This window comes from Delphinus delphis, chromosome 2 (genome assembly GCF_949987515.2).
Source record: "Delphinus delphis chromosome 2, mDelDel1.2, whole genome shotgun sequence".
NCBI classification, from domain to species: domain Eukaryota; kingdom Metazoa; phylum Chordata; class Mammalia; order Artiodactyla; family Delphinidae; genus Delphinus; species Delphinus delphis.
In genome coordinates, this window is record NC_082684.1 from 25562121 (window position 1) to 25574334 (window position 12214).

Below are 12214 nucleotides of genomic sequence, written 5' to 3' on the forward strand. Positions count from 1 at the left end.
TCTGCTCCAGCCCCTAACTTCATTTCCTTTGGTTTTTCATAGAATTTAAGGGTTCGAAAGAACGTTATCTGATACGACTATGTTCTGGGACAATAAACAAAACTGGATCATTCACTGAAATATATTGTAAGGAGATTGGACTTGTCTGTATGTGCTGGGGAGGTGGGGAGAGATATGTGTGTGTGTATGACCAAAGATAACTGTCCCATTGCAGCTGAGGGTTCCATCATCTCTTCCAAAGTCCCACTGTAACTCCTACCCCCAAGCTCTCCGCCCATCTCAAACCTCCCGCCTCCACCTTCCCCACCTGTAAAAGATGACCTCATCTCCCATGTTACTAAGAAAATTCGGCTCCACTCTGTCCTTCTTTGCTCAGGCCCCTCTCCTCCAGGCGCCCATTATGAAAAGAACATTCAAAGGCCCCTCTCAATGTAACCTCAGCCCCAACTTTGCAACCTCAGCTCCACTGGCCACCAGCTTGAACCCCATATACTAGTCAACAAGACTATTCACCCTGCACTCTCTGTACTTTATGCTTTCCACCGCTTGCATCTTTGGCACATCTCATTAATCAGTAATCCCCTCCTCCAACCTCCACCTCCTCCAACCCCACCCATCTTTGAGATCCTGGGTCAGATGCCACCTGCTTCAGAAAGCTTCTGTCCACCCAAATATAATATCTATCTATCTATCTCCCTCTCTCCATCTCTCTCTCTGCCTCTCTGCCCCTCTCTCTCTCTCCCCATCTCTCTCTCTGCCTCTCTCTCTCTCTCTCTCTCCATCTCTCTCTCTCGCAGGCACTTACATGGCCAGGTATTACAGTGATGAGTGTACCTCTTGATGACCCCAGACCACAGGGGCCAGAATGAGGTCTCACCCATTATGGCTGCAGCCACAGCTTCCAGCTCTGTGCCTCTCTCACTAAATTCAAGCTGCTTAGACAACAAAGAGAAAGAAGAAATGGAAAAATGAAGGAAAACGTGTTGAACCATAGAACTGCATGCTCTTAGAGCCTGCAGGGGCCCTTAGAGGACTCCCACTCCAAACGAGGAAGCCGTAAGGATAGGCTGGTGGTCAGTGTGAAGAACCCTGCCAGGTCCTCCAACACACAGCCGAGAGCTCCTTGGGACCAGGATGGTCAACAGTCTCGTACCTGAGGCTTGTGTCTGCCCCATTCAGGGTCAGAGGTGTCAGCCCAGGCTCCCTCCACAGCATGGACCATGCCCAGGAGTACAAATCATCTGAATCTCAGCCAGCGGCTGGGGCTCCCCTCTGTAAGGAAGGACCGTGTCTTCAACACCCCTCCCTGACTCTCGAGCTCAGGCGCCATCTGCTGGTCGAGATCAGCACTGCACCTGGACCCACAGCCCTAAGGGCAGTCAGGAGACCAAGGTTGAGACCATCTCCAACCCACTCCAGATCCAAGTCACTTTGGAAGCAGCAGAAATGACCCCACATCCTAGAGTTCTGACTCCTGACTGATTCCCAGGACCTGTCCTTCAGGACTTAAGCCTAACATTCAAAAGAAAAAGAAAAAAGTAAGTTTCTTTGTGGTAATAATAGTAGAAACTTCCAAGGCACAGACACACGGACACAGAGAAAAGTGATTTACAGAGGATTTCTGCCAAACAGAAGCTCTGTTAATAAGAGACAAAGCACTGGCCAGAAGATCAGGAGATCTGACGTCTTGTCCCATCCCTCACATGCCACTCCCTTAGCTACCCGGTCCCCCAGACTCCCTACCCAGGCCAAGCCCTATGCCAGGATGGTACCCCTTCACTTGCCCTCACCTCTGCACTGACAGCGCTGGCTGCTGTCCAAGGATTTGGACTGATCCAGAACCAAGTGCAAATCATGGGATCCAGAAGAGCCGCCACCTAACCCTCACCCCCCATGCTGGGGACACCCCTCAGGGCCAGCCCTATCTGCCTGGGATAGGGATCGGTCTGAGGATATTAGTGACCCGCCCCCCAAGGCCTCTGCTGATGGGAGGGGCCCCTAAGAGCATAGAGGGAACCAGTCAGTGCAAGCTGGGACGCACCGGCCTCGGGCTCCTCTGGCCACCTCTCCTCACTCTTCAGTCTGAGACCTAGGGGCAGCTATGCAGTCTCTGAGCTCGAGGTAACCTCAGAGCCCACACAAGGACTCACACCTAGAAAGAAGACGGTGATGCATGGCAGACTCGGCTTCCTTTCACCACACTCCTGGAACCAGGGACGGAACGGAGGGCCCCAGGGCAGGCGTGGAGCCCAGGATCAGTGGGGCTGGCTGAAACATCTTCCTGGGGGGAGGGCTGCTCCCCGAGAAATGTCACAGGACACTTCACTGGAGGAGGAGGGAAGTGCAGAGTGAGTGACTTTCCCCGCCCTCACAGCCCCACACCCACCTACCCTGCTTCCCACCTGTCTCCTTTCCCCTCCCTCCACCCACAGGCTGAGAAAGTGTGTCACCGGGAACAAAAGGGGTGAGGGAAGACTTTGACTGTGCACCTGTAGTGCCGGGTAAGAAACCAGAGGTCTCTGAGCTTCCCAGCTGTAAGGGACGCCCCCTCTGAGCCATGACCTTGACATTAGCCTCCTTTTCTCAGAGGACTCGAGTCAAGCTGTGGGTCAGAAGCCACAGGCCACCACGCTCAGGAGGACTTGGCCGGGGGGCTTAGAGAAGAGACCCTGAAGATGCAGGCAGCATCCTCTAACCCCAGACATGCCAGCTGGGCGGGCACACCATGACTGCTGACACCCCCAGCTTCCCATCTCGCTCCACCCTGGCTCGGAGGAAGCCACTGCCCTGCTCTTGCCTCCCCCTCCAGCTCTCCAGAGACAAGTCGGCCTCCAAGGGTTAATCTGCTGCCTTCCCTCCCTTGCCTCCGCCCCCCACTGAGCTGCCACATGCTAGCAATGATGCACTTCACACTGCTATTATTTTAGTTTTATACTTAGTTTTAGTGATTTATTTAGTTTGAATTTGGGGGTGCACCTCATGCTGTAGGAAGCAGGGGGCCAACGGTCTTGGCAAGAAGCAAGGGCGCACACGGCTGTGCCAGGCCAATCCCGTCCCCTCTGCCTGCGGCCCCTGCATCCTAACTCCACTCTTCCCAGCCTGTGGTCTGCTCCTGACACCAGCCCTAAATCTTCACTCAATCTTCCCCCTGTCCCGTTGGAGATGTTCCTCCTCAGTAGGAAGGGAATCCACAGAGGTTTCTATGCTCACCTCCTGCGTGACCCAGGCCCCCCAGAGTCAGTTAATGAGGCCAGCCCAGGCCAGGCTAACACTGAGGAGTGGTTCCCCTTTGGCTGGATGCCGGGCACAAGATACCAGCTCTACAGAAAGGCACCGACAGCCAGGGGCAGCTCCACGCAGACCAGAGAACATGGAACATGGTCTTTATGAATCTCTGCCCCTACTCTCCACCTAGTCCGCAGTAGCCTAAGGAAACTGTCACTTACCAGCCATTGGTTCATTAAACAAACACTGGTGCCCACGATATACCACATCCTATCCTGGAACTGCAGATGGGATTAAAAGGACCATCATGGTCTTCATCCCCAGACTTTACAACTTACTGTGAAACCAACTAGACACAACTAACCAAACTACAAGAGGCACAAGCAGAAGGAGCAAAGGTGTGCAGAGGGTCAGAGAAGATTTCACAGGAGAGCTGGGATTTGGCCAGGACACACAGCACCTTGCACAGTGCCCAGCATTTGGTAGACAGATGGACGAATGGCCTAGAAACACAAGGAATCACTTGACAGGGAGAGAGTGGGGTAAAGAGATTCCAGGCAGACAGAGACCACGGCAACTTGAAAGTGGATGGGGTAGACCTTGAAAGTCCTGCTAAAGATTTGATTTGGGGAAATTGGGAGGCACCAAAGGTGATAAAATAATCTCAGGAAAGGCATCAGCTGATCTAGGCTTGACTTTAAGATTATTTTGCTCAGAAAGGTTCTAGATCCAAAGGGTTCTCTCTCTAGGAGGAGAATTTCAAATATAATAATAGGTGAAGGAAGAAAATAAGTTTTTTTTTTTATTAGCGTTCTCTGGGGTACCATGAAATTATAGCACATAATTTGTAAGGCTGGGCCTGATCGGCCAGTCGGCACCCTGCAGACGGCTGCTCCAATCCCTCCCCGTCCCCAGAATCAAGATGAGCGGAACAGGTCAGCAAGGATCCACACCACTGTGGCGATCTGGGTTCCACACATCCTGCAGGTCACTGGCATGAGCCCAGAGGAGTGTGACCAGGGCTGTGTATGGAAGGGCCCTCAGCCCCTTTCTCTTTTGCTCCATGGGGTGGATGAAGATCAGGAAAGTTTGAGGAGGCAGGTCTAGCCCTTAGGAGGAAGCCTGTATAACAATTAGAGATGAGTGATAATAGAATGGACCACCTTAGGCAGCAGGTAAGAGAATAAGCTTCCTATCACTGGAGGTAATCAAGCAGTGGCCCACAGACGTTCTGGGAAAGTCATAGCACTGAATGATTAGGACAGCTCACTGACAGAGCAGTGCACTGGAATCACTTCCTAACAGTCCCCTTGGACGCGCTACCTGATCACTCTAAGTCTCCATCCCTCATCTGCAAAACGGGGTTAATGATGGCACCTACCTCATAGGTCTGCCCTGAGGACTAAGTGAGATAACATGTGGGAAACAGCGCAGGTGTGAGTGCGCAGTAAACCCTCAATAATTGATAGGTATTATTTATTTTTTATTTTTTTTTGCGGTACGCGGGCCTCTCAGTGCTATGGACTCTCCCGTTGTGGAGCACAGGCTCCAGACGCGCAGGCTCAGTGGCCATGGCTCACGGACGCAGCCGCTCCGGGGCATGTGGGATCCTCCCGGACCGGGGCACGAACCCGTGTCCCCTGCATCGGCAGGCGGACTCTCAACCACTGCGCCACCAGGGAAGCCCGATAGGTATTATTAAATTCAACCATATGAATCATATTAAGTTACAGGTCAAAAACAATCAAATATCAACAATTTTGTATGGCCCAACTAAAATTTTATACTGAGGGCCACTCAGGTTCCTTCTAACCTCTCTGCTTTCACACTGAAAGTTTCTGCGAAGCATAGTTCCACGCCACTGGTGGAGCCCCAGGGCCTGGGGCCAAGCAGTGAGAACTCTGCGGGGGCCTTTTCGGAAGCCCATCCCCCCTGGGAGAGGTGGGTACCTCTTTGCCCAGGTCCTCTCGGATGACCTGGCGGACCTCCTGCATGCTGCTCTGTGGGGCCTGGCTGTGTAGCACCTTCAGCGTGCTGGTGTACTCCTCCGGCAGCAGGTAGTCCAGAGCCCCCAGGTGCTGGCCCACCTTGATGAACGTGCCCCGGTTGGCACAGCAGAGCTCGCAAAGGCGCCTGGCAGAGCGAAGGTGCACCTGCAGGAAGACAGGCGGGGCCAGAGAGATGTGAATGCTCACTGTCTGCTGCATGCTCTTCTCTTCTCCTGCTCCCTCTGGTTAGAAACCCTGATTCACCACCACACACCCCCCCCCCAGTGTACGTACACACACACACACACACACACCCCGTCATTCACCTTCAGTCTCCAGTCTCCAGCCAGTCTCCCGGTACCCAGAGCAGTCAATTCCAATCTCAAACTGGAACCAGCCTCCTGACATGGCCCGATGCTTCTGATCGCCTTTCCTTCAAAACTTACCTAGTCCAAGTCCCACTCCCTCAGAAACTAGCGTTTGTCCAAGGCTTTCAACCGATTCTAATCTACACTTATGCTTCATTCAAGGATACACTGAGTTCACGCATTTGTCACCCACCCCTCAGTCATACTAATACTACCATCTGTCTGTTTGGAGGTCTACAATTTTTAAACATGGTCATATTCATTATTTTTTTAATCCTTACAACAATTTAGGGAGGCAAGTGCTGGTATCTTTAAGGATAAGAAACTCAGACGTTTTGCTTATCAAGAAATAGCTAACTAATGTCAAAGGAAGGTCTAGAAAACGCTTCAAACCTACAGCGCTTTAACGCAGCCAACTTTAGCAGGGTCTCCTGTCAACTGAAGGAGAACTTTACAGGGAGCATCAGGCATACGGGGTAGGCAGCAGGGCAGGCTCTGCAGGACAAGCCGGCCTTAACTTGCAGCCTGATGCCCACCTGTCCTTCCAGAGTGGGAGGTGGCCTCCATCCGCCCCCAGGCTACACATCCCCAGTCATCACCCCAGCTCAGCTGAGGGCCTTGGCATTTTGAGGGTCCTGCCTTCTTGGAGCTACAGTTCCTGAAGCAGGATGAAGCCATGGGCACACACAAAAGACAAGGGAGCCCAGTGCCCTGTGGGAACCTGGTACCCTCGTCCACCCATAAGTCAACCGGGAGGGTGAATATCTAGGACGGACTTACACTCTCTCAAGTGCTATGAAGGATGCTGACACAGTTAAGTGTGTATTGGAGGCAATAAACCACATGAAGAGATAAATAACCGCTGGCAACAAAGACGGAAGAAACGTTCAAAGATCCTACATAATTAGTTGCTGAGTGAACCATACAGAAAACCGTTACCTTAGGAATTAAGAAGAGGACCCTGCAGCCCTGAACACCCTGGTCCCAGCAGCCAGGGAGCCATCTATCCACTCCCTCTAGAGCAGAGGGATGCCCCACACTCCAGGCACTCGCAAGCTGTCCTTAGGCCCTCAAGGGCTCTGCTGGACACCTCTGCATCCCGCCCCAATCCACTACTGGGGAAGCCTATGTCCACATGACTCTATGCCCCTGAACAGAGTGCGGGCGCCTGGTCCAAACTAGGCCAAGAAGAGTCTTTTTTCCCTGACAGGAGGGTGCAGAGAGAAGGGAATTGACTCTAAGAATTAAGGCGGGGCGGGTGTGGGGAGAGAACACATTTCCCTAGATGAGTAAAAGGCCCATGGGGGCAGCAGCGGGGGTGGACTGGGAATTGAGCTGGCCGGTGTCAGATGGTAGAAGGTCACTACTGTCCAAGGCCACACTCACGTTCTGAGGAAGTGAGAAAGAAGGCAAACGTGGTCAAATATGGAACTGGGCGTTTCCCCACCCTCCATGAGTCCAGGCTGTTATGAACAAAATGACTCTTTACAGCTCAAATAATCAACGCCAATTCCCACCCTGCCGAATAAGAGGCAGCCAGCAAGTCATCCACGATCCATGTGTCCTAAGGTACAGTGTGACCGGAAGCCAGGTCCCACCAGAGGCTCCCAGTGAGGCTGCCCTGGCACCCAGCTGCCCACTCCCCCAAGGAGGCATGCTCAGCCCTCACGCCAAAGCCACTGCAGCGTCAAGGCAGAGGACTGGAAGGCGGAGTGAGGACACACCCCATGGTCTCTGCCCCTCCCAGGAAAGACATCAACCACTGTGTATTCACTGGGGGCTGAGTCCCACGCCCTCCACCGCGTGGGGAGATGTGACAGAGCCACTCACACACAGAGAATGACACGTGGCAGTAGGATCACACTGAGGACCACGGAGCTCACAGACGGGAGAAACAAGAGGGTTGGAATTAGAAAGGCTTGGCTCCTGGGGAGAAGCGGGGTGCATGCAGCTCAGGAACACAGGGCCCCTCAGCTGCAAATCCACGCTTCTTTGCCGTGCGCTGTGATACTGGTGCTAGACCCTGTGTCATTTCTCCTTTGTCAGATGGGTCGCTATTAGGCTTTGTCAACAGGGGGCTCTGGGGAACACTGCAAGGCCACAGCACAAGGAGGCTCCCTTATTGTCCCCGTGCACTGTTTTCAGCTCATCAGCCAGTGGGTAGTGGCTTGGGGGTGACCACTTTGGTGGCCCTCACGGACCAGCCCACCCTCTGTAAATTTCTCCACTACCTGATGGGCCCCTCCTGTGGACCAACTCAGGCCCCATATCTTCCAGCAAGTGTTCTGACCACCCAGCAGGCGGCTCCTACACACTAGCTCCAGGTCGCACCCTCCTACAAATCTCTCTGCCACCTGGCAGGCTGTTCCCATGGACCATGCCCGCCATCACGTCTCATCACCAGGGCAGCCCAGCATCCCAGCCTTGCAGGTGGCAGGCCCCCAGCTGAGTCTTTAGCTCTGTTCTTGTTCACCACCCCCTCAGCCCTAGAGGGAGCAGGTGCTTTACGCAGTTACTACTTCTGCACCTTTAGAATCTTCTTCTACTCCTTTTAGGAGTTAACTACCTTTTCCTAGTGAACAAGTCTTTATATTTAAATTACAGGTATGACTAGTCCCTGGCCGATACATAGGATTAGCCCCTGAAATTGAACCTGAAAAGATTAGAATAAAAAAGGAGGGCCTTTCAGATGGAGAGAACAACATGCATCTGTGTGTGTGTGTGTGTGTGTGTGTGATGCTGCTGAAGACCTGCTCCACCATTTTCTTTAGACAGGATTCACATCTGCATTTATCTCTGCTGCTGGCAGCCCTCAGAAAGCATTAGCCTCACCCTAACAAGCCCTCCTACCAAGGAGCAGAGCCAGGGCTCTGTTGCCCCTCACCTGTGGCCTGAGCCAGTCCTGGGTAGGGCGTCTCTTGGCACAAAGTGATGGTCACCTTCAGGACACTGTCTGGGCAATGCAGAGAGCCCTCTCTGGTCACACAAGCCCAGGAAGGCTGGTCTACTGCTGACTCACTGGTTACTGGGCACATCAGCCATTGGGGACAGAGACCATGTGTTGTGTACCCCAGGGCAAGCCATGCATGAGCTAGAAATGTAGACTGATGACAACCTTGGGTCATACACTCACAAAACCATCATCCAGGAAGCTGAATCAGCATCTACTGCAAATGGCACCCACATTTCAACAAAAGAAGCCCCAAAGTCACCTTCAACCAGCTTCTAATTAAATACACACACACACACACACACACACACAGAGTCACATGGGGGTGAGGGACATTGCCACTAACCAAAAAGTGTAAATGTTCTTTTAAAGCCAAAAGACACACATGCTGAATAACAGAGCAGGCACTCTGGTCTCCGGCATCCCTTTCTAGCTCCAGCTCCTACAGCTCCACCATCCTTTGGGATCAGAAGGCAGGTGCCACTCAGAACTTCAAGAAATTACTCGCTTAGTGCAAACTCCCTCTTTTAGCATTCACGTCCTGCTTGCTGGTACCTGGGATGGAGGACTGCCCTTCCCCCAGCTCACTGAGCATCCTTGCTTCTGGGATCTGTAAGTAATAATAAATCTTGTAACTCTACTTCCTCTGTGCGGGTGTATTTAAACTGTACCTTCAATCAAAACAACCCACTGCGTTTCACTTCCCCAGTGGAAGCTTGGATGCCGAGGGAGCTACCAGCCAACCCCATGTAGGAGGCTTGCGCTCCTCATTCATCAGGTCATAAACTACATATTCTTACTTCAATACACCAGCTCTTGCTTCTCAACACATGTTACTGCCCTAACACTCCCCACCCATTTGCTCACTGGACCCGAGTCCTGCCCTTACCCAGCACCTGGTTTCACTGCCGCGTGTCCTCACTGCAGAGTCCCCACACTCCCCCTTCTGTTCCTGCCAAAACACGGCAGGAACGGCTGGCAGTGTCTCTCTGCCCCTCCTCCAACTTTGTTTTCACTCCCAGCTCAATAACTTGCCTTATGATTATCTCATTACCAATAACCTTGTTGTAATGAGTTTTAATCTGCCTCATATTAATTAAAAGCACTGTCATCAGCCAGCTTGGGTTGGGGTTGGGGGGAAGGCAGTGAATAGCTAATAAGATCAACTCAGTACTGATTAATTATTGATTGGGAGGGATGGAGCAAAGGCCCAAGGAGAGCAATCCTTTACTCGTGTCTAAATCCCCAAGAGTAGGGATCTCGAGCCCCAAACTTGGCAGAAAGGCACCAAAGCCAGACCGAATCAAAGAGGCTTCCCATCAGAATTGAGCAGTGTCTCCAACGGGATTTCGGGGTGTGACTGTGAGACAGAGACGAAAGAGACAGACGCATATACATACCCCACACATCACAGGAAGAAAGAGACAGTGAAAGACAAGGTCACAGACAGACCCCAAAACAGACAAGCCCCTTGACGGATTCTTCTAATCAAAGATTCAAGACCCAAAGGAAATGCACTGACATGTAAACAGTGTTACCTCTGGGCAGTGAGATTAAAAGAATACTTTTCTTTTTAGGTTTTTGTGTATTTTTCAAATTTCTTAAAACTAATATGTATTATATCAATAATAGAGGAGAATTTTAAAAAATAATCCCGTCTTCAACATCTTCTGGAAATAGATAAGTCCAGCTGACAAGATTCTCCCATGCAGACTGGACCAGCTTGGTGCAGAATCCAGCATCTCTTCCCCGATTTTCCAGGGTGCTATGATCCACGTGTGTGTTTTTCATCATGAAAATAGAACTGCAGGGCTTCCCCGGTGGCGCAGTGGTTGACAGTCCGCCTGCCGATGCAGGGGACACAGGTTCATGCCCCGGTCCGGGAAGATCCCACATGCCGCGGAGCGGCTGGGCCCGTGAGCCATGGCCACTGAGCCTGCATGTCCGGAGCCTGTGCTCCACAATGGGAGGGGCCACAACAGTGAGAGGCCCACGTACCGCAAAAAAAAAAAAAAAAAAAAAAAATGGAACTGCAACTCCTTCATCCCCAAGAAATCAGGCCAGGACGGTCTCCAAGGTTGCTTTTCTGGATGTCACCCTTTGCTTTAAGCTCTCATTTAAGCAAAAAAGTAAAACTAACTCATCATGTCTTGGGGGAAAAAAAACAAGTTGCAGTTTATAAAAGTTTTGAAGGAGGCTGACCACAAATTTAATCCCACTCCTTGGGAGGGTCCTCTGTCTCTCCTCTGACTACCTGTCAGGTAGATCCTGGTTAAGAGCACAGGGCCAGCATCAGATTGCCACAGTCTATATCCCAACTTCACCACTCAGAATTTGGTGATCTTGGGCAAGTTATGTAACCTCTGCTTACTTCTGACTGCTCATCTATAAAAGAAAGACAATAATAGTACCTACCTCATAGGGCTGCTGTGAAGATTAAATGAGGTGAGGTAATGCATGCACTCCACTTAGCCAGAACTGGCATTTCTGTACTTGTTGCAAGGGTACCTAGAATTTGTTTTAAGGTATGGTAAGACACACAGACATGGAAATGACTGTCATAAAGAAAGAAGTTTTTACTCACGATTCCTTACAAGTAGGAGAGTTGGCATACCACACAGAGCCACACTGGGAAGCACCAGGGTTGGCCAGGAGAGAGAGGGCGTGAGGGAAAATGTGGGCAAAGCTTTTATTGTGGATTCGATGGGAAAGAATGGGTGAGACTTAGGAGTGGCTAGTTTTAAGTATTTCATTTGGCTTTGGGGCGTAGGGGATGTTCCTAGTTGTTTGGTACCTGGCCCTGGGGTGAATAAGGCAGGTGGATAGTGACCCAGAGTGTAACAGCTCAGTAACAGAGGTGGTTGGCAGGTATGGGCTCCAGATTGGTTGGTTTGCCTATGAAAGGCATGCTCACAGGTGAGTTGCTTACTATCTCTTGGAACTAGTTAACCTTGAGAGCAGCAGTACCCCCAGTTTCAAAGCATCAGAATACAAAAAACATGATCAATACAATACTCTAGCTATACTCCCTTGGGGAATCTCACCCAGAATCATGGTGGTAAATACCGTCTACACACTGATGATACACAAATGCATATCCCCTACCCAGACCTCTCCCCTGACTCCAGACTCACATATCCAACTTCTTCTCTGACATCACCCAATGTCCAATGAGCTTCTCAAACTCAGCGTGACTTTCCCACCACTTCTACCACCACCAAACCTACTCCTCCCTCAGTCTTCCCCATCTTAGGAAATTGCAACTCTAAACTTGGAGTTGTCGAAGCCATAAATATTGATGTCACCCTTAACATCTCTTCCCAAATGGGGACCAAAATTACCTTCCCATCTGAAATAACAAAAAAGTAGACAAGATTTACCAAAAAAAAGAAAAAAAAAGTTTTCTAAGGCATTGGGCATCAGGAAAGGAAGGAGAGTGGTTCCTGAGAGATGGGAAGCAAACGAGGTGAAAACTCCCCAATTTACAGCATTGAGGGTTTCCAGGCCACAGTGCAGGGAAGGGGAACCCAGGCAGTGAACAGGAGATTCTCTGAACTGAAGAGACAGAGCTGAGAGGCCAGAAAGACCAAAGTAGCTAGAGTTCGCAGGACAGAGTACTGGAGAGTGGACAGATGTACAAAGAAAGAACTCTGAAGATCTGCTGAGGGTCCATCTCACATATT

General features: G+C 51.1%; 1 protein-coding gene across 6 annotated transcripts in view; it reads right to left on the bottom strand.

Moving 5' to 3' along the window:
- The window catches only part of ADCK1 (aarF domain containing kinase 1), a 114015-nt gene that overhangs the window by 66548 nt on the left and 35253 nt on the right, over positions 1-12214 (bottom strand). For 5 of the 6 annotated variants that reach the window (XM_069540413.1, XM_060004121.1, XM_060004122.1 and 2 more), the window contains one exon: positions 5175-5378. In XM_069540413.1, coding sequence (XP_069396514.1) covers positions 5175-5378 — 204 coding nt within the window. Of the gene's footprint in view, positions 1-5174; positions 5379-10946; positions 11040-12214 lie in introns of all 6 variants that reach the window. The other variant, XM_060004124.1, reaches the window with a different exon arrangement.